This window comes from Cervus canadensis, chromosome 32 (assembly GCF_019320065.1).
Source record: "Cervus canadensis isolate Bull #8, Minnesota chromosome 32, ASM1932006v1, whole genome shotgun sequence".
Taxonomy (NCBI): domain Eukaryota; kingdom Metazoa; phylum Chordata; class Mammalia; order Artiodactyla; family Cervidae; genus Cervus; species Cervus canadensis.
The window spans coordinates 28,362,820-28,389,911 of record NC_057417.1 but is presented as its reverse complement, the minus strand read 5'-3'; the positions used below and the strand labels follow the sequence as shown (position 1 = coordinate 28,389,911).

The following is a 27,092-nucleotide window of genomic DNA, read 5'->3' as shown; positions in this document are numbered from 1 at the left end:
GTCCTGTCATTGAGAGTGGGAGGTAAAAGTGTTCTTCTTCATGTTTATTAATGCAAGATTCCTTAGACAAATGGCAAGCACAGTTTAATGTTTGTTGGAACATCGGGGGGCTTGCCAAAACAGTTGTTGTGTAAGAGGATTGCAGGGTTTCAGATTATAACCGTTTCTGGGTTAAATAAATGAATTATTTCTCTGCTTTTTTTTTTTTTTTTTTAAGTGAAAAAAGTACCTCCTCCTCAGCTGGTCAGGCTGTGTACAGATCTTCTGCCTTCTCTTAGCAAATAGAGATTTAGCACCCCAGCTGACATTAATGTGGGGATTCTAGCAATGTCGAGCAGGTTGGGTAAGATTTCAGTGGCTCCCTGGGATGGCCTTGGAGGAGGGGAGACAGCTTCTCGGGCCCCAGGAGAGAGGTCCGGACAGCTCCCCCGCCCCAACTCCACCCCTGTCCTGTGCAGCTGTTCGCTTGTGGTTGGGCTTAGATGGCCACTGCCCATGGCGGGAGGAATGTTACCCTCCGGCTGAGATACCAACTTTCTGGGCGAATCTGCTGGAAGTCCCATTTTTGCTCAAATCCACGGCCACCTCTTTGCTCTGTCCCCAAGGAACTTCAGTTGTTAACACACACAGTCAGCTTGTTAAATTCCTCCTGACCTGTGGGCGGAGGCTCTGAGCCTCCGATGAAAGGAAATATTGAATCGCACTGAAATGCTGCATTTTTTTTTTTCTATAGCTAATGTTAGTCTGAGGAGAATTTGCACCTCCCAACCTTTCCTGCCAGTAAAATTCATATTTCTTAAGGTTACTCACGTTGTATTTCTTGCCTATATGCTTTTTCAAAAGAACCACATTGCATGAACACATGCTTACACAGTTCATTACGAAAGAGCCGTCTATGAAGAACTTCACTTGGGATCATTTTAGCGTATTTTCTCTTTATTGTGAGTATACAACCAGTGTGTAATCACAAAGTGCAATATGCTCTGAGACAGCAGAAAAACTTGCCCAGGCGAGCTTGATTTAGGGCTTTATTGAAATTGCTTAGGGGAACCTGTACTCTGCACCCCACATTGTGAAGGGAGGGGATTCCTGTGTCCCAGCAGTGGGCACGAAGGGGACCTGAAATGTTTGAACACATGAGGATGCCCAGGGTTGAAGACATGATTCCGCAGTTAATAAGTGCAGCCAGTGTGCAGTGAAAGGCGAGGGGTGGAGCACATCCACCCGTCCGGATCACTCTGGACTAAGTCATGGTGCCTTCTTGCATGCTCCAACAGTCATGGAGGACGTGTCTGTTGCACTCATTTTATAGACAAGGAAACTGCCCTGGGAACATAGAGTCAGGCCCCAAATCCAGACCTTTGGACTCAAAAATCCAGTGCCCTTTGCGCTTTCCCACCGTGACCTGGAAAGTCTCTTTCTGTGCTCCTTCAGAGAGCAGTGTTACCCACCTGCCACTTGCCGGGTAATGGGTCTTCTTGAAGGGTTTTCCATCTTCTCTCCCTCTCCATGAGCCCCGATGTATTTACCCTCACAGACTGATTTCCCTTTTATTTATTTTTTTTACAGTTCCACAGGTAAGACTCAGGAAACTGAGCCAGGTAGGGCTGAGTAGCCAGCATACTCACATTAGACAGACTTTGCTTCCCCCAACTGAATTTGAAAAGACCACCCCAGTGTCTGGAAACAGAGTCTCCCTGCTGTACCTTTAAGAAGAATGTAACATTTTCTATTTCCTGGCTTTTTGATGAGTCATCAGTTTCCAGTACGAGTTGCTGTAATTATCCTGGTTAGATTAATTTCCCTAAAAATAGAGAAGCAGCTACTTTGATGGTTTTGAAGAGATGGACTTGAATAAAGAAACCCCTGTCCTTTAAACCTTAGAGAGAAATCAGACTTGCCAGGAACAAATGATGCTTTTTTTTTTTCCCTATACCTTATCTGCAAAAGGGTGTGTGCATTTTGTAGAATTCCTGTGATTTTTCCTCTCTATCCAAGCATTTTGCTTCACACCTAAAGTTCCATGCCTGCATGAGTACCTCCTTGGCTTTTGCACTGACTGTATCTGTTTTGCCTTCTCCAAGCAGTACAACCCTGATCTGAAGCTTTTTCCAGTCCAAGAACTGTGCAGAAAGAAGGGCCTGGCTTCCTGTTCTCAAACCCAGGTAGAAAGTCCTCTGTGTGCCAGACATTCTCCACCTATTCCGTGACCTCTAGACAGGTCTAGAAATTACATGGCATCGATGAGAACTGGCGCTCTTTACCTCCCTTCAGCTAAGCTTAAAGCACTGTGTTGAAATGCAGGCATTGTGTCAGGTGCTATAACTACAGAGTAAAGAGGGCAGGGGGAGTTACGGGTGTGATATGCACACAGACGCGGCTCACACGCTCTGTACATAAAAACACGTGCCACACACATGTACATAGAGCTGTCTGGTATGTGTGTGTGTAAACATGCTTATGAGCATAGAGGTAGTAATGATATTCATCCAGCATTCTTCGAGGGGCGTTGTAGAGAAGAGGATGCATAAGCTATCACCTGAGTTCAGCGTGCTTTTATACAAAACTGGGGGTTTTTTAGAGATCCTTGAAGTTTTCCTGATTGACTGTAAAGGACAGTCTTGGCAAATTCACTGTTAGAGGCTAAAGGAAAAAGGGTAAGGGGCTGTTGGAGGAGACATCCGTTTGTAGAAGATCAAAGCACATTTGATGAGCCACAAATCGGGCATCATAACGGGCACCTTCCTGCCTGCAGTGCTTGAGGAAGAGGACGGGTGTATCCCTGTGGACCACACAGAGGTGGCCAATGCCGCCTGACCTGCCTGAGGAGGGGCCCACCTCAGTCCCTGCACCCCACATGCCCGTTGGCATCCTCGACACTGAGGGCTTTTGTTGAATGAATCACTCTGTGGGCGCCCTCACTGTGCAGACCAGGGGATTATGGACGAGGCCAAGGGACCAGTCTCGGCAGTGCGGACAGTCTGACCAGCAAGGCCATGTGCTTTCTGGAAGGAAAAGCAAACTGTTGGCATTTGGGAAGAAAGCAGGAGCCACCTGAACCTCTGAAGTATCTCACGGAGATATGATAGTGGAGGCCAGTCTGGACCATTCACACAGCCTTCTGCCTGAGTGAAACTCCTCCCGAAGCCACTACTTTCTGACCTCTACCCCACCCCCCACCCAGGAGTCCCTGGCTGCAGAGGGGACCCACAGCCATGCAGGTCATCATGACACTGCTTATCTCCTTAGCTTCCGATATGGAGGGAAGAAGGGCCCTGACCAGGCAAAGGCCCTTTGAAGGGAGAAGCAAGAAGCCTGGAGAAAGTGAGAAACCATTCTTCCCTGGAATTGCCCCAAATAAATGAAGGCTAATTCCTTTTATATGACATCTATGATTCTTAAAATTCATGAAAGTCACACATGTTTATTGTATGAAATTTAGAAAATTCTAGTAGATTTTTAAAACTAGGTCATCACTCATTATCCCACAACACATGGATAACTGGGTTTTGTTGTTATGGGTTTTTGTTTCTTTGGTTTATTTCTGGCTGTACTGGGTCTTTGTTGCAACTCAAGGGCTCTCTAATTATGGCACTCAGGCTTCATTCCTCTGAGGCCTGTGGGATCTTAGTTCCCCATCCAGGGATCCAACCCACATCCCCTGCATTGGAAGGCAGATTCTTAACCACTGGACCACCAGGGAAGTCCCCAGATAACTTTTAACATTTTGGCATATTTTATTCCAATATTTTTTCTACATGGTACTCTTATTTTTTTTTTTCTTTTACTATTCACAAGTGATATCAGACTGGTACAAGGTTTTCATTTTTAGGTGGTGGTTGTTTTTTCCTTGCCATGTAAATATGTCTTTCTTGTTGTCACCTGTTGCTCAGAAACGTGACGCATGCTGCATGGCCTCCCGTCAGTAGCCATCCCGGGAGAATGTCACCCGTTGAGTCCCCTCTTGTGTGGGGGCCTGACTTGTCACATTGCCCTCTTTGCCGTGCAGGTTGTAACTAGGAAGCTTCACACTTGCTCTGTCTTTTGGGGTCTTTACGTTCTGCCAGTGGCTATGGCATCGTTCAGAGGCTTCCCTATGGCATCATCAGATCAGAATTCTCTGAGGACCCTGTTACCAGGCTACTGTCTGGTGACGCTTACAGACGCCCCAGCCTCCCCCTGATTGGTGCACAGTGAAAGGTGCTGGGCCCAGAGTCAGGAGATCCTGGGTCAGGTCGCAGCTCTGTCACCGGGTGTGGCCAGCACAGCTCCCTCCCTGGGCAGCAGCAGGGTCCTCAGTAGCAAAACAGGAAGATTGGACCAGAGCTCAGGCAGACTTGAAGGGCCTGCCCATTTCTCAGCTCCTTGAACTTGATCACCCAGCTCCTTCCCCAAAGCTCTCCTGTGCTCCCCCAGCTGGGCCTGTGCAGCCTGTCTGCGGGGTGGCTTTCAGGGAAGGGGCTCCCCAGGATGTGGGGGGCAGCATGAGGGTCAGGGAAAGAGCCCGGGTCTCAAGGTCATTACAGAGTTTGATTCCTGGTGCTGTGAATACAGAGACCCTGGGCGGGGCACTCAGTTTCCTTTCTCTGGCCTTAGTTTCCTCCTGAGTGAAGGGAGGCCTGGTGCAGCATCTGCATGCACCCCATCAGCAAATGGCTGCCAGGCACCCTGCCTGGCCCATTTGCAAAACGTTGGTTCACTTCCCCCACCATCAGATCTCTTCCAACCCTAAGGACCCCCAGCACCTTCCATGTTTGACTTGTGAAAATCAGGCCGAAAAAAAAAAAAAAGAAAAGAAAATCAGGCCAGTCCGTCTGCATCACAAGAACCCTGTCTGTATTTGCAGCTGCAGGTGTTGGGTGAAGTGCCCTGTTTTCATGTTGTATCATCATCCTAAGAGACTGAATTTAAAATCTTAACTAGTTCCCCTTGGGTGCTGCTAACACTGGCGGCAAAAAGTTCTGAGTTCAGGTGATTGAGGGGCCGTTAGTGCCTTTAACCTCTGGAGGTTAATAACCACAGAATAACTGCCTTCCAAAATCCACATGCCACGTGTGTGGAGGACCCACCTTCTAAAGCAAGAACAATGTGGTTCCCTCTGGCCACATGTCAGGGGCAACTCTGAGAGTTCAGCAGAGACCTGTTTCCACATGGCCTGGAGAATTCAGGGGCCCCTGGACTGATATAAAACAAATTAAGAGAGGTGCCAAGCATCTGGGCATAAGCACGGACGTCTGGGGCTCCTGTTCTGGGATATCCTTAAAAGAAACTTTGGGGAACCAGCCTTCAGAATGAGAAGTTTCCTATAGGAAACCGAGGGAGAGCCAGATAATTGAACTCATTGATTTCCTTCACGGCTTGTTTGCCCTTTCATTCTCTTCCTGAGGCGCTGTTTGTTGAGGAATGTCTCCAATTGCCAGAAAGACAGTGGGGTGTCTCGTATTCCCCCCTCTCTGCCCCGCCAGCTCTCCTTTCAGCCAGAGCTGAGCTCTGAGGCAAGCCTGCAGTATGAATTTTTAATGCAGAACTTTATGGCATCGCTCTGGCAGCCTGGCCACATTGCTCTCCTGAGCTTTGAGATTTCATGCTCTGCTGAACAGAGCAGAGACTCAGGGCCTTCAGCATCAGTGAGGATTAACCCCCACGTGACCACACGTGTGCCCTCCGATTTCCCTAAAGGTAAAGTTGGGAGAAAATATTAAAGTTATATAGCGTTTGGAATGTTATCCACAGAGCCCCGGCGCAGAAACAGAGCATAATCTTGAAATTTCATGAGAAAGCATATATTTTTAGCTTTTCATTTATCTTTTTTTTAAAGTTTGCCTATTTTCATTTTGATGTGTTTGTGTGATCTTTCTACCCTGAAAGAAAAAAAGCACCAATCTATAGAATTTATGCAACATAAAGATTATTGGATCCTTCTGTTTTCCACGGAAAGCCACCGGGTACTTAGAAACTTAGGATTTGTTGTTGATAAGGGGAAAAGGACCAGTTATGTGAAGTAGGTAATTCTGTGTGGAGGCGTATGGTTGATTGGCCTTTTCTTCTGATAGCTTTCTAGTATTTTTGAAAGTTTCCAAATTAAAGGGGGGAAATTTTTAGAAGTTGTCTATAAACATGGCTTGGGCTTAAATGAGTTAGGGAAGGAATGGAGCCTTGGATCAGCGGTGCCAGAATAGCTGGCTAACACTCCGAGGATGGGAGATGGGGCACAGCCCTGTTCAGAGTCAAGCCTCGCCGTTTTAAATATTTACATATGAAAAACAAAGTCATAAAAACACTAGGAGAAATTTTAGATGGATATTTATATAATGTGGGGGTGGGAAAAAAGTCTTTCAAAGCGTGATGCCAAAGGTAGAGCTCACAAAGGACATTTCACAGCTTTGCTGGTGATTGACAAGTGACTGGTAGGTAAAGCGGCAAAATAATTGCATTGTGCCTGACAGGGAGAGAGAGTCTGTGTGTGTGTGTGTGTACACATGTATATAGAGGCACCCCTCATTGGTGCCTTTTTCCAAAAGTATTTGCTTTTACTTTGTGTCTATGTGTCACAAGCTGGTGATTCTCACAGTATTTCAGACTTTTTCACTGTTACTGTATTTGTCGTGGTGATCTGAGATCAGCGATCTTTGAGGTTACCATTGCAAAAGTATTGCGACTCACTGAAGGCTGAGGTGATGATTAGCATTTTTTAGTATTAAATTTTTTTTAATTAAGGTATATACATTTTTTTAAAAGACATAATGCTATTTCACACGTAATAGACTATATTCTAGTGTAAACAGAACTTTTATATACACTTGAGAAACCTAAAAATTGACATGACTTACTTTATTGCAGTATTTGCTTTATGGGGATAGTCTGGAACCAAGCCAGCACTATCTCCAAGGTATGCTGTATATAAAGAACCCTTAGAAATCAATAAGAAAAAATTTAATACTCAAAGAGAAAGCTCCAACTCCTTACTAGACATAGGCCTCTCAGGCTCAAGTGAACTCATGATCCCTTCTGACTTCCTTCTTGCCTGCAGGCAGCTTCCCTTCCATTTTTCCCCTTCCTGGAGCATATTTGGTCCTCCCTTATTCCAGAGATGCAGGTTTCCTCTTGACCCTGCTGTCTCACTGTATCAGTCCCACCTCCGTGAGACCTTCTGCATCCCTCCTGTCTCGGTCTCCACTGTCACTGAAGTAACTGGGCTCTTTTCACCTCTTGTCTTTCCTTCTTCAGTCCCTCCCTAGCCAATCTCCCTGCTGCCAATCCTCCAAGTATCTGTTAAAAGTATCTTTCCAAAATATAAATCTGATCCTGTCTGTATGGCTCCTCCTTAAAATCTTTCCATGGCTCTTTTTTTAATTCTATATATTTTTTTAGTTGAAGGATAGTTTCAGATGTACAACATAGTGATTGAATATTTTTATAGCTTTGTATGTACCATACAAAGTTGTTACAGTATTATTGACTATATTATTAACTGTATTGAAAGTGCTGTACATTACATTCTTGTGACCTATTTATTTTACAGCTGGTAGTTTGTACCTCTCTGTCCCTGCTTCACCTAGTTCACCAATCCACCCACCCACTTCCCCTCTGGAGTCCCTATTTTGTTTTCTGTATCTGGAGTCTGTTTCTGTTTTGTTACATTTATTCATTCTACATACAGGTGAAAACACATGGCTCTTTCTTGCCTCCACTGAAAAATGATGCCATAGCATCCAGGATGCCTCGTGACACAGCTCTGCCTTCATAGCCTCATTTCACACCAACTCTAAACCCCCACCCCCACCCTGTAGAATTGTGGGCCTTTCCCCTGATCACCAGCTCCCACATCCCAGTTCGCTGTTACCAGCCTTTCCCCACAAGCACATCGCCTGCCCCTCCACGCCTCATTCCTGCACCCACACTTATCTGCACCAGCCTCTGCGAGCATGTGAGGGGGGTTCTGGTCTCTCCTATTCCTTGAAGAGAATTGGGGGGTCTTGAGTTTATATCCAGAATGTAAACATCTTAATTTTCACTAAATCTGACTGCAGTGTAGCATTTCCTTCCATTGCAAATCAACAACTCAGAACAAGAACAGGTCTGTGGCTTTGTTGCAAGCAGAAATCCTAGTAATTTCACATCACATCACAGTCCTTGTAGATACCTTGAATACTGTTTAGATCCATGACTGCTTCTAAATATCAGTAGTTTGGGGGTTTTTTAATTATTTTCTTTTGACTGCTTTGTGTCTTAGTTTCAGCAAATGAGATCTTTCATTGCAGCATGCAGGCTTAGTTGCCCTGTGCCATGCGGGATCTTAGTTCCCTAACCAGGGGTCGAACCCACATCCTCTCTATTGGAAGGTGGATTCTTAACCACTGGACCACCAGGGAAGTCCCCAAAATGTTGGTAGTCCTTGGACCCGTTACTAAATCAAGAGACCACTGGGGCAAAGAGTGTGCTGTTTCAAGGCCCTTCAGCGTGTCCCCTGCAGGGGAAGGACGCCTTTGGTACCGCAGCACCAAGTGCTGCGGGCTCTCTCCCCTCCCCCTGCCCCGGTGTCCGAGGTGGGTGTACCCGGAGCTGTGCCTGGCCTGGGGAGTTCACGCTGCTTGTCTCAGACCTTCTGTGCTCGATCCAGGAGATAAGGGTTGGGCTGCAGCAGTTCCACCATCTCTCCACCATGCTACGTGGATGCTCATAGACGCCTGACTTGATATTTGTTAGAGCAAAACTCAGCACTTGCCCGTTGGCTGGTTTACTCCCCATGTGTTTCCTTATCACCCATGATTGTGAATGTGGCTAGTATTCTGGATCTTAACTACTCACCCACATTGGTCATTACTTCTACCTATTAATTGATCTTCTCTTGAGTTTTAGTGATTTCATTGTCCAGAAGTAATATAAATATATGAGCTAGATCCCATCAACTTTGTCATTAATCGTTTTTAACATGGTTTCAATAATTGAAAATTATTATTTCCTTCCCAATCCATTTCCTTATTATTTTTTATGATTTATTGTATCTTTCACTTGTCGGAATGTATTATAGCCTATGAGGTAAGGTATGCGTCTGTTTATTATTCTTCGTACCGATTCTCAGCTTGCCCAATAATTCCTTCCTTCAGTATTTAATGCTGAACAAATCAAATGTAAATAATTACATATGTCTCTGGATTGCTGTCTGAAATTTCTTTCCATTGATCCAACTTTTCATTCTTATAAGTACCCAACTGTTTTAATAGTGTTTCATTTTCTATCTTGATACCTACAGTAAGTTTACTGCTATTGGGGTCACCTAATTTTTCTATATGCATCTTGTCATTTTACCAAGTTTTATAAATCAACTTGGAAGCTAAACTTATATTTATTTCTCTTTAACACAACTGCACATAAGAAATATCATCCTTAGCTTTCTTTGCCACTAGCATTTTGTAATTTGATTTTCTATAGATTAATTTATGCCATGTTATTTTAATTCCCACATGTTTAATATTTATATCCCTGTTGTAGATGAAATTGTTTATTTCATTTTCTAGATATTTATTACTGGTACATAGAAGTGTCATTTTTTTGTCTTTATCAAAAAACGTGGGGCTTTGCTGAATTCTTGGTTCATGGGTTCTCTGCTCTTTTGCTGTAATGAATCCTTTTGGATGAGCATGTAGCCATATTACCTATAAGTAGTGAATTTGTGTGCTTTTCTGACAACCAGGATACCTGATTCTTCTCTTTCATTCCTGTTTTTTAAAAGGAGCATCTCTCTTATCTGCCTGTGGAGAGCAGTGGAGGCTCTTGGTTTAAATGTCTGTCCTGTTTGAGACCCCGCACTCTTGTGATTCCCATTTAAATTCAGCTGTGACCTGGGTTTCAGATTCCATGTGACTGGAACCCTTCCTCTGTGTCATTTGGTGTGGTTTGTTTTCTAGTAGGAAAATGCTTCTATAGTGTTTCTTTCCATTTTTATACTGCATATTTTATGGATTGTCTTACTTTGTGATTTAAGACAAGTTCAAGCTTGTTGTGTTTTGTTATTGACTACACCTCTAAGTATGACTTCTTTCTCTGTAATGTTATTTTGCTACATATAATATTGGCTAGCGTGGCTTTAAAACTTTACCCTAGCCTTTTGAAAAAGTCTAGTTAATCTTTTCCTCTTTTGAGGTATGTTTCTATTGCATTTTGTTAGGCTTGGGGTTTTCTTTCAATCATATTTTATTTCTATAGGTGAATTTGGCCTGGTTACATTTACCAGTATAACTCTTACCTTACATTTATCTTTTTTCTTAATACTCTTCCCCCCACCCCACCCCAATTCACATCTTCTCTGTCATAAGCTTTCTGATCTATTTAAGGAAGATGGGCCACAGAGCACAATTGACTCTGAACGTCTTGGGTCCTCCAGGCCAGCCCTGCTCCAGACCCCCTCTTTTTACCGAAATTCAGTGTCAAATGCCGAACTGTTGAACCCTTTGGAAACCTTTTAAAAGCCACATATTTGTTTTAAATTCTCTTACCATACTGCACTGCTATTACATTATATGTCAAGCATAGCAGCAAGTTATACTTCGCTACATTAGCCTCGCCTCCCTCTGCAGTGAGACCCAATCCTTCATAGAATACACTGAATGCATTCCGGCTGGCGATTTCCTTAAAGTTGTTTCAATTTTCCAAGGACCATGGGCTTCCCTGGTGGCTCAGACAGTAAACAATCTGCCTGCAATGCGGGAAACCTGGGTTCAATCCCTGGATCGGGAAGATTCCCTGGAGAAGGGAATGGCTGCCCACTCCAGTATTCTTGCCCGGAGAATCCCATGGACAGAGGAGCCTGGTAGGCTACAGCCCACTGGGTCTCAAAGAGTTGGACACGACTGAGTGACTAACACTTTAACTTATGAGGCTCTCCTACTGCCTTCACAAAGCACTTGCTGCTCAGCGGGATTGTCAACTACAGTGATAAGAATCCTTTATTCTCTGTCACATGGTACATATTTTTGCACAAACTTTAGGCTTGCTAGGTAGATTCTAAGGCACAAATATAGACACATTCTTATCATCACATAGTTTAACTTTTACTAAACTCAGAAATATACTTTCAAGGTATCCAGGGTCCTTCCATAAGGGTTAAACCCAGGGAGTGCCCTACCCTGTCATTTGGAAAGCTGACTGGATCCAGTTTCCTGCCCAGAATCCCAGTGACATTGTACATCAGTGGTCACCACACATAGCTGAGCTGTAAGGCAGTTATTTGCTGACTGTGTCTTCCCAACAGAGGGCCCTCAGAGTTCTATCCACTGAAGTTTTCCAACCAACCATGAATATATGGAAGAGGGTTTGGCTTGTCCCATAACAATCCCTTCCAAAATGTGAATTCTCTAATAAAACCAGGAAGGACATTCGTTTGTTTAACTTCAAATTTTCATCACACCGACCTCCAAAAAGTATTCCAGGTGCCTTTAATACAAGATACAGAATCAGTGAAGCTCTTAGATTAAAACCTGGGAATTCAAGCTTAGAGTTCCATGGGAAAGATGCTTCTTTAAGACTTGGACTTGAATTAAAGCTCAACAACTCAATAACCTGACGTGACTAAGACATTCCCGCATAGGACTTTCTGAGTTCAGTGTTACTGTGACGCCCTGATGTACTGTTTGCTTGGCAACGAGGGAAAACTTTATGTTGCAATTAACCTTGCTATTTTTTTCCCTTATGTCTAAGTATCGTGAACTTCCTTTGTGGTATTTTAGTGATTAGACAGGATGGAGGGTGTTCTTAAAGATTCATGGCCAAACCCGATGATGTCAGACCAAAGGGAAGGGACGGTCTTCGTGGGGCCAGCAAGTCTGGCCCCGTCTGAATTGTTTGTCTAACACTTCACAAGTAGAAGAGGAACCACTGAATTATTCATTTTCAAGTTGCCCTAAAAAAAGGCACTTATGCTGCCGAATTGCAGACTCTCGGTGCCAGCGAGAGGAAGAGGAAGGATGCTGTCTTTCCTCGGGACAGGCCACTGCCGTCGGCTGCCTGGTTCTCCAGTTTCACTTCCCAACCCTGCAGGGTGAAGGAGACAAACCACCAGCTGCCTTAAGTGCAGGGCAGTTAAGGGGGCGGGGGCCATGGACAGATGCTACCAGGGCCTCTGAAGCCACAGGTGAGCCAAGTGCTGGATTGATGGGGAGAGACCAGTGGAGGGGAGGCTCTGCAAGCAGCTCTGAAGGACCAGGAGGTGTGGTCAGAAGGCCCCGGGGTGTGGATGTGATCGGAGGACAGGCCGGCGCCCCGAGGTGGGCCCAAGAAGTCCCAGGAAGTCGTCTCAGCCTTGGACTTGGAGAGAAAGGGAGCTAAGCGTAATAACTAGAATGCAATTGGAGAGGTTTCCTTATTCTGAGTTTTAACTTCTCTGCCACCAAACCTTCTCTTAACAGTTCCTACCACATAGTACTTAGGAGAGAAAGGGGGTAATTAGAATCCCTCACATTCCCACATAAACGCAGGGTTCTTACCCTAGACTGCTGCTCTCTGTGACCTTGAGTTTCTTGGTCACCACTCACCCCCACCCTCAGTTTCCCCTCCTGTGGAATCCGAGCAGCATGCTCCTGTTCATCTGCAGTGGTGGCATGTCCGCTGTGCCCTAGGGAGATGGTACAATGCCCAGGACCAGGGGCACCTGTCAGCCCAAGGCAGAGTGCTTCCAGGTCAAGCCAACAGGGAACAGAAAATGAAATCTGAAAGGAGGCTCTGAAAGCATGAAAGCTCACATGGGGCAGGCCATGCTCCAACCACCAAAAAGACCTATTTCTTAAATATCTGGAGGAAAGAAGCAGCAACCTGGGTCCACAGTCCCACTGGCCGTGTCCTCTGCCCAGGTCTCCCCCAACCAGCCAGCTCCCAGGGGACCAAGCGCTCAGGGTGGCGGCCTCAGCTCCCTCCAGATCCCGCGTGGAGGCAGCTGCTGGGAGCCCCTTTCCTGGAGGGAGGAAGGTTGGGGTTCCTGTGTCCCCTCCAGAATCCACTTACTCTGTTTCAAAGAGAAATACTCATGGATGATTTTTCAATCACGTTCTCCTTGCAGAGGTGTGCCTTTCATACACGTCGTTTTTCCTTCCCTTTGATGAGTTAACTGAGTTACTAAGAGGTAACTGACTTGACTAAAACTAGCAAAGTACACCTCATCTGTATTCTTTCCCAGGGGCTACTCTGTAGCATCCTGCTTGTCTCTGAACGGGCCTTCTAGTCACCTCATTTCTGTGCCAACAGTGGTCAACAACCTACGTACCAACTTTATAGTTGACAGGTTATGATGGAGAGACACAAAACTACTGTGATGGCCTATGCTTTTTTTAATCACCTTATAATTTTGTTTGTTTGCTTGCTTGTTATTATGTTCAATTTCTGACATACGATAGAGGACAGAACCCCTAGGTGCCTACTGGACAATTCCAACCATGCTTTCCTGGCCCACCTGTCCTTACTGCCATTTTATCTTGAAGCTCGTTCCAGAATCCTTTCCTTTCACCTCTAGATGGTTTGGCCTATAGAGCCTCACATTCAGGACTCTTATTCTTTAATATAGCCACCATACTATTATCATAGGTGGTGCAGTTGTAAAGAATCCTTCTGCCAGTGCAGGAGATGCAAGGGATGCGGGTTCAGTCCTTGGGTCAGGAAGATTTACTGGAGGAGGAAATGGCAAACCACTCCAGTATTCTTGTCTGGAGAATTCCATGGACAGAAGAGTCTGGTGGGCTACAGTCCATGAGGCCACAAAGAGTCAAGACACAACTGAGCAACTGAGCACACACCCTATTATCACATCAGAAGTTAACTTCTTTATGTCATCAATACTTTAATTACCCCTAAACATCATACATGAAATTTTTTAAGTTGTTTTGACTCAGGATCCAAATTAAGACCCACACATTGCAATTGGTTGGTATATCTTTTAAGTCTCATTCATCTTTATTGATCCATCTCTTTTTCTTTTCCTTTCAACCTGTTTGAAAGAAAAACCAGCTTACTTGCCCTGAAGAGTTTCCCACAGTCTCTATCTTGTTTCCCCAGATGTAGTTTAGCTTGTTCCTCTGTCCTCTCATCCCTGCAAGTTTGTAGTTGAACCCAGAGGTCTGATCAGATTTAGACTGGAGTTCAGGGGCAAAACCTACTTCCTAGGCAATTGTGATTATAATCTGTTGTTTTGGGTGTCGAAAATTAGCTGTGACCAGAAAAGAAAGATCCTGATTTTCATGCACAACAATAATAATGAATGTGTATGTGGGTTTGTGAAGTTTTCTTTTTACTCTCCAACAGTATTCTTATTTCGTCCTTGTGCCAGTTTCTTTGGCAAAGGCCTCACTATTCCTCCCCGGCAGATGACTGTCACGCTCCCAGATCTGCCCAAGGTCAAGGACCAGGAGGCAGTGGGAGGGAGTCCGGCCTGTCTGCCTGCCATGCCAGCCACGTCCTGGTGACCCGAGCCCCAGGTGCCATCACTCCATCCTACTTGTGACCCCGGCACTTGATTCAAGGGAAGAAAAGGATTTTCACACCAGAGTGCTCCACGTGGCTTTTAGAGCCACGGTTTTAGAAAACATGAGAGAAATGGCAAGAGGCATCCGAAGTTAATCCAGATGCTTATCCCAAGAGGCTTCCACAACCTCAGGAGCAGCAGTCTCGTGAGCTAATTCTCCAGGCATGGCTGTCCCCGGGGCCCTACCCTGCGAGGACTGAGCCTCAGTGATGGTCACAGGCAGTTTCTGATCACAGTGGGAGTGGGTTGTACTTCGGGGAGTGACTCAGATTAAACTAAAGGAGGATTTATTTAAATTATTTCGTGTAAGCAAGTCAGTTAAATAGTAGGGCCAAAAGGGAAATTTCCGTCCCATTTGGTATTGATGAGGCTTCACCAAAATTGATTTTAATCATTACTTGTATCACATTTAAATATAACAGTCATCAGAAGGAACAAATTGTGGTTAATTTCTGAGCAAGCAGAGGTGACCTTCTGGCCGTTTAACTGTCTCTCGATACGGTTTTATTTGCAACGAGAGTAAAAACCACTATTTCCAGAAGGTCTGACGTAGCGGTCAAGCTCTACAACTGTTTCTCTGCCCAGACCTCGACTTGATCAGAGAAGGAGGGTCCACTCTGGGGTGACACGTTTGATTGGGGGCTTGAATGGATGCCAGGTAGTTTCACCCCAAAGCAGAGATGGCTTAACCCGGGTGGAAAATGGAGACAGGACCCATCATACAGCTGGGGGTTGTCAAGAAAACCCTTCCACAAAGGATGCTTTCTCCTCCCACCTCCCCAGTCAGTCTGTGTCGAGTGCTGTTTGTCTCTGGCTCTGCGGGCCCCGGGAGGGACGGGGAGCAACAGGGAGATGAGCCAACAGCCCTGCACCCTGGCAGCTCACGCTCCCATGAACCTGGGTCTATAGATACTTCTTCTTCCAGGGAGAGTGTTTGCCTCCTCTTTCGAGAGCTACAAAAAGTGGTCAGAAAAACTAATTATTTTCCTTCTGCCAAAACGACTTACAGACTTTTTCCTTGAAAGTCATATTTACAACTTGGCAAAACAGCCCTCCACTTTCTGCTCTTTAGAATCCCAGCCAGTGAGTTGTTGCCTGTCACATGCAGGGTGGACTCGAGGAAATGAAGGCGTCGTAGGTCTGCGTCGTTCATCAGCCAGGATTTAGAGAGCGCCTGCTGTGTTTTCTGGGATCATGGCCGCGAATAAACAAGCCATCAGTACCTGAACAAGGTACTCAGAGGCAGAAATAAGTGCAATAAAAATAAATGAGCACATGACGGGAAGCAGGGCTGCCAGGAGACCCTCAGAGGACAGTGGGCCCTGGAGCCAAGCCCTGGATGGTGACAGCAGCAGTGTGCGGAGCTCAGCAGAGGGGACAGCCGTTCGGACAAGCGTGGTGGCTCTAAGGAACAGAATAAGGCTAGAGAACCCACAAGAGCATTTGTCAATGGAGCCACAAAAGGAAATGTGCACAGAATGCATGTCACTCGCAGACTAAAGCCTCAACCCCAGCTCGGCGGCTCCGAAGGAGCAGTTGTGCACTTGGGCCTCTTTGTCTGGATGGTTGGACAAGTGGGAAATGAAACTGGAAAAGAAGCCGAGGTGTTGATGAGAGGTGGGCTCCCCCAGGGGTCCTGGCCCAGAGAACACTGGGAGGGAGGGAGCTGGGGAGCAGCTCACCGAGCCCATCACGCAAAGGCAGGCTGGCTGTGATCTGACCCTGGGAGCAGGAGGCGGCCAGGGGCTGGCCTGCCAGGCAACATGTTGAAACCAATAGGTGGAATGTGGGTTCAGGTTTTTTGAGAATATCATCAAATCTGTGATGGCTCACTCTGTCTACAAAAAGAAGGAAATGCTTTCAAAGTACTTTATATGAGTTTACCTGACAAAGATGAGACAAAAGAAATCAGAGGCCAGACTCACTTATAAATATTTATGGGGAAAATTACTCAATAAAATATTAGCAAATAGAACTCAGGAGCATGTTAAGCGCATAATATCCACAACCAAATGGGGGGCAAGTGACTGTCAGTATAATTTACCATTTCAGCGAGTCAGAGGAGAAGAACCTTCTAATTAGCTTCATAAATGCTTAAAAGGTACTTAATAAAATCAGTGTCCTTCTTTTATTAAAAAGCCTTAATAAAATACAAACAGTTGGCTGTCGCATTAACAAAATACAAGCACATGTATTTAAAGCCCAAAATTAGCAAAGCGTTTGATGGTAAACCATTGGAGGCATCACCTGTGATGTCAGCCACCATCTGACATTAGGCAAGGGTCCCCACTGTCACTCTAGCTATGTGTCTGGGCTCTGCTGTCATGAGAGAAAGAAATAGGAGGCATAGAAGGGGCAGGAAGAGGCTGGCCTCATGGCGTGGTTGGGGTGGTTGCCATGGAAACAGAAGCTTGCCGGACTCCCACCCCGTGTGGTCCGGTTCAGTCTGGTTGTGCCTACCTCTGTGAACTGTTCTCTGCCTCCTTCAGGTTGCAGACCAGAGGTCCTCTCCTCCAAGAGCCTCTCTCCTGTTTGCAAAGCCTGCTGTCCCTCCTTCTGGGCTGTCCCTGAACCCAAATTCCCTGGTGTCTTCACCTCCCTGCACCTGCCTGAGCAGGCAGTGACAGGGTCTCCCATCTTTGAACTCCTGGGATGTACGGCGTCCGTCCCTGTGGTCCTAATAGGGCGAATGTCAGCTCCCTGTGCACTGCCAACCCGGGATGTTTGTTTCCCCATCGGACGTGGCACATAGTAGGTGCTCTGTAAGCCTCACTGAGGGCCAGCTGCCCCGCCTCCACTCACACCCCTGGGCCTCAGGCTGGTGCCACCTTCTTCCTGTGCAGCCTTGCCCCACCTGTCACACTGGACTCAGACCAGCCTTTCCTCTCCTGAGACCAAGTCCTATCTGTGTGCCCGTGTGCAGGTAGAAGAGGCCCCTTTTCTGAGGACCCTCAACCCCCATCAAGGTGATTCCAGCCCTATAGCCAAGACACCGTCCTCCTCCCTGGTCCTCTGGCTCCTCCTCCTCTTCGTTTTCCCACCACTTCTTTCTGCACACAGTCCAGCAAGCCCTGCTTCTGGGCTCCTCTGCCCCTTTGTGCTGGGAGCCAGGTCTGGAGACTGACTTGCCTTCCTGATGGCCCAGGTGGCAGACATAGCCTCCAGTGGGTAGGGCAGGCATTCACTTTACCAAGCATACTGGAGCTTTTTGCTTGTTTTTAAAACAGGGGGAATGGATCTTTAGATATTTCTTCCTCTTTTGTTTTTCTTTTATTGTTTTGTTTTTTTGACTGCACCACACAGCTTGCAAGATCTTCGTTCCCCCACCAGGGATCGAACCATGCCCTCTGCAGTGAAAGCAAAGGGTTCTAACCCCCCGACTGCCAGGGAAGTTCCAAATATTTCTTCTTTTGATGCCTAAGAGCTTTACAATCTAGAATTGAGGCTCTTGACTTGGGTCCAAGAAAATACACTGACCTTTGAAGTTCGCCCCAGACGCTTTTTCAACTGCTTTGTAGATGTACTTTGCTTAAATAGTTCCTGAAGTCGCAGGACTGTTTGGGATTGAAATATGCTCTACCCTTGCCCTGGTTCCATCCCTCAGCACTCGGGAGACTAGTGTGAAAGGAAACACAGCGTTTCCATCGTGGATACGATTTCCCTGCCGTCGGCCTTGACTGTGTCCTTTCAAGTTCCTCATAAAAAATCATGTGCCAGCCCAGAGACTAACCTGGAATGATCTGTGGGGAACTGATTGAATGAAACTGCATATTCCAGGCCCGGCTGAAATGATCTGCAGTCTGAAGCCAGAGCAGAGCACAATGCTGCTCCGGTTAATAGTTCAGTGAAAGCTGTTTTGTCAGCTCATAAAAAGGTGAGAGAACGTAATCTTTATAATAAATAGTTTTGCTGAGCAAACAATAACGTGCAGCTATTATGGACTTCGGAAAATAAATGATTTTAGACTAACGTCAGGCTCCAGCTCCAACCCACTGAAGTGGTAGTTGAGCCTGCGAAACAAAAAGAAGGAAAAACCCCCTCGGAATATTGTTGACCGCCCTGCTATGAGAGCACATGCCATCTAATTCATAACTGTACTTTTCAGATAACATTTCTAGTTGCTTTCTTAACCCCTGGGCAGTTTCATGTGACTTGTTGAGGGCAGTTTGTCTGGTAGGATTCATGTTGTTGAGGAGGGAGGGGGGCAGCAGCAGCTTGGTGAGGAGTGAGTTGTACAGACTCGGTAGCAGATGAGTTCTAAGATTCGACCAGCACTGACAAGTCTGCCAGCACCAAGGGCTGCGCTTCGCGTCTCCAGGAGCCCTGATCACATTTTGGTGCCCAGCGGGTTGTGTTTTTCATCTCACCTTTTAAAAAGCATGCCCCCTTGGGAAGGTGCATCACTGAGCCTACAGACTTCTATAATAATCATCTGAACTTTCCCCCGTCCACTGCATCCCTGGTTCCTACCACCGTCTCCTGTGGCTCTGGCCCCTTGTAGCCCCCCGGGCCCTGCTGTCTGCAGGGGAGCCAGTGTTGAATTTCCCGGCCCTGGAACAGCAGGACTCAGTGTTGGCATCGTCGTCTGAAAGCTCTGGAGATACGAGACTTGCTCTCATAATGAAAGGTGAGGGCCGCACTTGTTATCACATTCCATATTTTGGTCAGTTTAGCAGTTGCCTAGTAACCAAAGTTAAACTGACAAGAAGATGGAAAAACTTGAAATTCATCTCCAGGGATTGCTGCAGAATGCCAAAAAGACACCTTCCTGTTTAAATGTGGCTAATTTTTTTTTTTAATCAGTGACTTGAAATCTTTCACAGGATTGTTTTTTGGGTACTGGGTATTGTAACGACCAAACAAAACCATTCACCTAGGAGGCACTCAGGCCCAGCCAGGCCCCTAAATCTGGCCGGATCTGGACATCACTTCCCAGACCCCGCAGGTCCCAGCTTTGCTGACCCAGCCTCTCTGTGAGGCAGATCACTGAGAATACCTCTCTTTTCTAGTCCAAGCGTATGTCTGACCTTGTCCTGACCCCACGGCCAATGACAGTAGCCAGGCAAAGAGTGAGGGGTGGATTAAAAATAAGTGAGCGTGGGTCCCCGGACAGTCACACCTCTACCCTTAATCTCCAGAACAGAAGTTGGGGCATTTTACCAGGGGGATCACCTCCTCCTAATGCTGAGAATTAAAGGCAAAGCCCTGGGAATTTCCTGGAGGTCCAGTGGTTAGGACTTCAAGCTTCCACTGCAGAAGGCATAGGTTCGATCCCTAGTCAGAGGACTAAGATCCTGCAAGCCGCACAGCATGGAGAAAGGAAGGAAGGCGTGAAAGAAAGAAAAAGAAGGAAAGAAAGCAAGGTGAAGCTCTGGCCAAAGAGTTTTCCTGGTGGAAAGGCGCTATCAGTTTACTCTGGATACCTAGGGTCATTCCCTGCCTTTCCTTCCTTCACCCAGCAAAATGCATTGAACATTGCCATGTGTCTTTTTTGATTCATCCTGAGAAATGCACAGCAGGTCTGCCTCTCTGTGCCCCCCACCCCGCTGTGTACATTGCCAGGAAGAGTAGCTGGTAACCCCAGGGAAAACGGCCCCAGAGGAGGACAGCCCTCTCTGGAAGGCAGTCAGATGGGCCCGTCATATGAAATAAGTGTAAGAAATACACTCGAGGAAACATAAAGCAAAACCAAGGAATAACTTAATAATGAAGGGAGTGGGAATGAGAGACAGAAAAACTAAACCAAGGAAGCAGAGAAAAGAGACGGATCCCAGGCTGAGCACAGGTACAGGGGATCAAGCTGAAGAACCGTCCAGAGGGGCAGGAGAGGATCAGGACACAGCATGTGGAGGGAAAGTTTGGACAATGTGAAGGGCGGAAGTAGGTATGCCGACAGTAGCCAGATAATGGGAGAGCCAAACTGAGCAGAAGAATATCTAAATAACAGAGATAACTTAGCCAAAAGTAAAGAGGAAGGGGTTCGTGGAAGATATAACAGGAGAAATTCAGGAAACCCTCCCTGACTCCTCCAGCCCCAGCCGTTCCCCGTCCACCTCCTGGGTCCTGCAGCCACCAGCTCCCCAACGTGCTCCAGGGAGAAGGGAGACAGGGCACCTGGAGGTCTTGTTTTGGGTGCTCAGTAGCCAAGCGTTTCTGTCTGCCTCTTGTAAATGCAGCCCCGGTGGACTTTATGGGAGCCACGTCTGCCTGCACCCGTCCTGTGGCCGGGGAGCTTGTAGGTGTCTCGAAACATTCATGGACCAAATGAGTGAGTGTCAAATGATGCCAGCAGCTGGCAGTCTGGGCGGGTGGCCACGTGAATCTGGACTTGGTGAATAAGTAGTGAATAACTGATTTAAGTTCAAAACTGCATTTAAAAGTAGTGATTTGCCTTAGGAGACGTTTGTTAACTTTTTATTGTTTTACACACACAATGAAGTTTGTGCTTCATCAGCAGGTTGTCTAGACAGTTTTCGGTTCTGACCGTCAAGTCCCCTTTTCTGTCACAGCAGATCTTAACACTTTCATGATGGTTTTACCCTCCAGAGTCACGGCAGTTTCTCTCTGATATCCTAGAGGTTTCCTTTTGAGATGGTGCAGGGAGATGTTTCCCAATTGAAGCCACCCCAGGCCTACCCCCAGCCCCACCCCCAGCCCCCAGCATTTCCCCGCGGGGCCCCAGTTTGAGTGTTTGTCTTCAAGACACTGCCTCCTTCACCAAGTTGTCCTAAAAATAACTTCATTTAATCAGGCCGTTTGATGAGGTGTTTCAGACTTTTCTCTGACGAGTCTGAAGGCAGGATACTGTTTCAGACAGATACCACGATCTGTGAACCCGATCACCAGGCGTCTGTTACCTTGTTCAGAGTGCCGAGAGTTGATGAGATTGCCTGGAATCACAGGGCATGCCTAAAGGCTGGGAAAGGCTCAGGGCCGTAGGAGGGAACGCACGATGCAGCAAATAGCAAAAACAGACCGGCCAGGGCCTGAGTAGCTTGTCTCACTCTCTGTATTAAGGGTGGGTGGTTAGGACCAGAGTAGCAGGTTTGGGGAACAGAAGAACCCTGGAGTCAGCCTGTCCGGGCGCCCCGACCTGCCCCAGCGGGTAGACTGGCCGACCAGCCCATCACTGGAAGGACCAGCTGCATTCAGGACCCTGACCGTCGGCTTAACACCAAGCCCTGTGCCAGCAGGTGGAGGCCACGTACACTGGTGGGGAGGCTGCTGCCTCCTGAGATGGAGCCACTGGCAGGGTTGGGGGAGGCGCGGAAGTAGGGGACGAGGTTCCCAGAGGTAGAGAGTGATGGGCCAGGCAGTACAGGTCCAGGCTGCACAGGGGTCCAGACGTGGTGGGAGCTTTGGAGCACAGGGCTGTGGGTGGGGGCCAAGAGCCTCGACGCAGAAGGACAGCCAAGGGAGTCCAGCACGCAAGCAGTCCAGCAGGGAGGGGTGGGCCTGAGTCCTGCAGATGGCAGAGCCAGCTCAGGTCCCCACAGGTCATGGAATGAGGCAGCCCCAGCCGGAGGGAGTCCATGCTGTAATGTTCCATCCCCTCTTTCGCGGGGGCTACTGAACCTTTCATAGGTAGCAGTCTTGACCTTGACCTCCTCACTGGGGCCACCATCGAGACCTGTCTGGGGCAGCGACTACCGTGGGAGTTCTGTTCAAACCTGCCACAGACTTTTGGAATTGTCCTTCTCAGTAGAACTCTGAGCATGGTTCCTCTCTCTCTCATGATGTTGTATGTTGGAAGCATGTATGTGCCTTCAAATTACTCAAGAAAGGACTTTCAGAACAGAAAAAAAAAAAAGCACCTGGCAACTTCCTGTGTGTGAGCAGGCTCGGAGATGGGAGGTGACGGTGACTCAGCTGGTTCATGGTGCAGACTGCAGAGCCCCCCAGCCTGCATCCCCAGCCTCTCCCCACCTCCCCTACCTGTCCGTGGTTCTCTCAGTCCTGGCAAACTTCGAATCATCCTTCAAAACCCAGTTCTCATATCACCTCCTCTGAAACCTTCCTGATTCCCTCCCCGCAAGGAGAATCCATCTCTGATTCCTCTGTTTTTCCAGAGCTCTCTGTTCAGAGCCCTGTTCAGGGCTCTCTTGGCAGGAGGCACTGTCTCCCCAAAGAGACTGGGTGCCCCTCAAGAGCACACAGGCTCTTTCCCTCAATGTAAGCCCACCTCCTGCCAGCAGGCATCCGTGTCCCCTCGCAGGTCTGCAAGCCCCACCCTGACACTGGCCTGGCCTGTGTGCCCATGGGCCATGCTGCCAAGTTGGGAACAGTGGTGGCCCCTGAGCCTGCCTTGCCCATCGACTAACCTGCTCTCTCCCTCTCACCTCCCCAGGGCCGACGAAATTGAAATGATCATGACGGACCTTGAAAGAGCAAACCAGGTAGGATGTTTGACAGCTTCAGACATAGAGTCACAAGAGCATAGCCCTTTCTGTCCTCACGGAAGGGGCTTCTCTCTAAGTCAGGAAGCCAGTTAGTCTTGTATTTTTCACATACACCTATCAAGGTTGATGCTTTTTCTGATGCCACGAGCTATATGTGAGAAGTCCCAGGTGTGATTTCCTTGGGAAAGTCTCTGATACAGTCCCTGCATCCCAGGCATCCTGTGGTGATGCTTTTTCTTTTCCTTCATCCATCTCTTAAGTCTCCACACTGTTCCCGTGACAGCTGTTAAGCAGCAGCGTTTAGGCCAACACGTCAACCCCGCAGCAGAGTCTGTGCCTCCACCTTCTAACTGGTTGAACCACTTGCCCTGGAGAGGGCTGCCAGCCAATGGACCCTCTCGTCTGATTCTTAGTCATCACAGTCATCATCCACTTTTGTGGAAAATACCCCCAGCGCTGTGTCCCACGCAGAATAGGCACACAGTATCCTCTAAACGGGACTTCCCAGGTGGGGCTAGTAGTAAAGAACCCAGCTGCCAATGCAGGAGACGTAAGAGACATGGGTTCGACCCCTGGGTTGGAGAGATCCTCTGGAGGAGGACATGGCAACCCACTCCAGTGTTCTTGCCTGGAGATCCAGTGGGCAGAGGAGCCTGGTGGGCTACAGTCCATGGGGTCACAGAGACTTGGCCCACACACGCGCATCCCATGGCAATAAATACGGAGCTGCCACCCTGCCAAGCCCGGCCCTTCCCCAGGAACTCTGCAGAAGATGAAAAGATTTTGCTTCAGCAAATGGTGCTACTGCTTTGAAAAGGAAGGGGTCTCCCCCTTTTATTTTATTTTCTTCTAGTCTATTTTTTTAGTGGAGAGAAGCAGCCAGAGCTGGGTTAGGTTTCTCAGCCCCAGAAGGCCATGCATGGGCAGTCGTGGCCTCTCCCCACTTAGTTTTACAGCCAGGCCACCCCAAGCACAGGGAAGCTTAGGGGAGCCCCAAGAGGATGAAAATCCTTCTCGAATCTGCAGTCTCAGCTCTCTGCCTTTTGAGGGTCCCACAGCATGACTGCCTCCCAGCTGGCATTCCTAACCCCTTGGCAGACGTTCAGGAAAGAGCATCCCTGTTTGATCTTTAGCTCATGAAAATACCCTGAGCTCTGACTGAAATGTGAAAGTCAGTTTATGCAGGAGAACGGACATGGGTAGTCTGGATTCCTTTCTCCTTTCGGAGGGTCCTAGGCCTGATCCATGGGGGGTGCTCAGTAGAGACACCCGGACTGCATCACCCCAGGTAGCATCTTTAAAATAATTCAATTTAATGTATTTACTTACTGGCCATACCGCACAGCATGTGAGATCTTAGTTTCCTGACCAGGGATTGAATCCGTGTTCCCTGCATTGGAAGTGCCGTTTTAACCCCTAGCCTGCCAGGGAAGTCCCAGGCAGCATGTTTGTGTAGTAACTTTGCTGGTCACAAGGAGAAGAGCTGACCATTCTTGAGTAACTTGCCTTGTGCATGGCTCTGTTCCGAACACTTCACATGAACCAAGCCCCTTAAACCTCACCGGTTTCCACCAAGATCAGTGTGGTTATGACTCCCATTTTACAAGTGAGCAAACTGAGGCCAGCAGCCGGTCAGTTGCAGGGTCAGGCCTGGAGCCTAGGCTCTTCACCACACTCAGAAACAGGGCTGGAGCCCAAGGGCTCGTTTTGCCTTTCTTTCAAGTTCCCCCAAACACCCATTCAGCTCCCTGCCCTAAAGCACTGCTTGTGCTCCAGTTCACAAAGGTGCCTAAGCATTTATTTACCCTAATTTACTGTAAACTACTTTACTTTGGCCCCTTTGTTCTTATTCAAGTAGCACTGCTCAACTTTGCAGAGACCATACTTGATAAGCTTCCCTGTCACAGGACTGTTATTCGCATTTCTCAAATTTCCACCCACCCACTCTCTCCCCCTGGCTGATCCTGGGCCAGCCTCCCCTTCTGAAGGCACTCTGGGTTAAGCTCTGGTTTGTTAGCTAACCCGATTCTGTGCATATCAAGTGCTCAGGCTCCAATTAGTCCGCAGGTACTAAGCATATTTGGCAGAGGTGTGCTTTCCTCAAAATGCCGAAGGCCCTGGGTGGCTCTAGGTCCTCAGAGACGCCAGGTGGGACCCTGCAGAAGGTGCCGCCACCAAGGTGGCAGTTTGCTCAGGTCCCCACTCAGGACTTCCTGGCTGTGTGGCCTTGGACAAGTCTCTTCACTGCTTATATTTCTTTAAAAAAGAAAAGAAAAAGATTAACTTTGCAGACCTTATGCCAAGGAAAATTAACCCAGTCACAAAAAAAAGAAAACAAATACTGTGTGATTCCTTCTATATAAGGTCCCTACAGTCATCAAATTCATAGACTGTAGAAGGGTGGGTATCAAAGGCTGGGGGAATGGGGAATTATAGTGTTTAATAGGGAAAGACTTTCAGTTCTGCAAGATGAAAAAGTTTTAGAGATGGTTGCCCGACAATGCAAACATGCTTAACACTACTATAAAATCTATACTTAAAAATGGTTAAGATGGTGTATTTAATGGGATTGTAATTTACCATAATTTAATTTTTTTAATTAAAAAAAAAAAACTTGTTAATGTTCGCAAGAACGGGAGGGAGGGAGGAAATGATAGCGAGTGCAGGGTAGACCTCAGAGAGATTTCAGGTTCGAGGCCACCACAGCAGAGTGGGCATCACAGTGCAAGTCACTCAGATGTCTCAGCTTCCCAGTACATATAAAAGTTACGTTTATGCTACACTGCAAGTCTGTCAGGTGTGCAATAGCAGTATGTCCGAACAAGCAATGAACACGCATACCTTAATTTTAAAAGAAAGCTATTGGAAAAACAGGATTGCCACCAACCTTCAATTTGTAAAAAGCAGTGTTTGGAAAGCACAATAAAGAGAAGCACGATAAAAGGAGGTCTGCCTGCACTTCCTTTGCAGGATTATTTGTAGAATCAGAGGTAAAATGCCCGGAAGTGGGGGGCTTCCTGCATGGCTCAGTGGCAAAAGAATCCTCCTGCCAGTGCAGGAGGCGTGGGTTCGATCCCTGAAGTCAGGAGGATCCCCTGGAGAGGGAGATGTCATGGACAGAGGAGCCTAGCAGGTTACAGTCCGTGGGGTCACAAAGAAATGGACATGCCTGAGCATGCATGCACACATGCCTGGAAGTGAGTGCCTTAATTCGTGCTCTGTAGTTGCTAACATAGCCAGGTTCACAGGGAGAATTCCAAAGTCCCACCCTAGGGGGACCTAGTGGGACCCTAGCACGGTGAAGGTGTGGGGAGGTATAGGAGAGCCTAACCAGCCACTCAGGGCGAGTTCATAGCCGGATGTGCCTGCCAAAGGAGATTAATGCAACCTCAGGCTGCGTTAATAGAAATAGTCTCTGGAATGAAGGAGGTGATGATTCAGCACCCATCTGTAGCAATTAGTCCATGCCCAGGGAATTGTCATTCGTCCTAGAAACCTGGAAGGAAGGCAGGCATTCAGGGAGTGCTTTCAGGGTCCACTCCATGGCCAGGATGGGGAAGGGACCCCTAAGGAGGGAAACCAGGAGGTTTGGGGACATCTTTATTCTTTGGGGAGCAGAGAAAGAAAACAGAGGGACTTGACACATAGGGAACTTGGGATGTTAAGAGATCAGAAAGGGGAAGGCCTAGGGTGGTGGTTGTGGATTCTGGCCTTGCAGCTCTCCAGCACTGGCCAGGGAAGGGGTCGGGCTTTGTCATGGCTGAGGGCAGAGGCTAATGGGAAGGAGCTCCCCTCATCCCATGCAGGGAAGCTTGTTCTTAACAATGAGTCTCCAGAGGTACCTGGAGATGCCTTGGAAAGGAGTGAGCTCCCCGTCAAGAGCTATGTGAGCAGATATGGGCCAGACCTCACTGAGCGTGTGAGGTGGAGGATCAGACACAGAGCAAACAGAAAGTGCTTGGACTCAGTGACTCAGCAGGTTGACAAGGGTGACTCAATGAGGAGAAAAACTTCCTGGGTAGACAGGGAGGAGGGCACCCAGGAGGACGAGGAAGCACTCAAGGGTTCCAGGCTGTTCCTAAAAGCCACTTTGGGAACGTGGGCCCAGAGGAGGGGGTCCAGCCAGGTTTGGGGCAGGGGGCCTCATCCTGAGAACAGTGGAGCGTCACAGGCAGGAGTGAGACGCC

General features: G+C 47.6%; 1 protein-coding gene across 12 annotated transcripts in view; it reads left to right on the top strand.

The window, feature by feature from the left end:
* CUX1 (cut like homeobox 1) overlaps nucleotides 1-27,092 on the top strand; it is a 348,486-nt gene that overhangs the window by 222,895 nt on the left and 98,499 nt on the right. For all 12 annotated transcript variants that reach the window (XM_043454973.1, XM_043454971.1, XM_043454970.1 and 9 more), the window contains one exon: nucleotides 22,854-22,902. In XM_043454973.1, coding sequence (XP_043310908.1) covers nucleotides 22,854-22,902 — 49 coding nt within the window. The remainder of the gene's footprint in view (nucleotides 1-22,853; nucleotides 22,903-27,092) is intronic.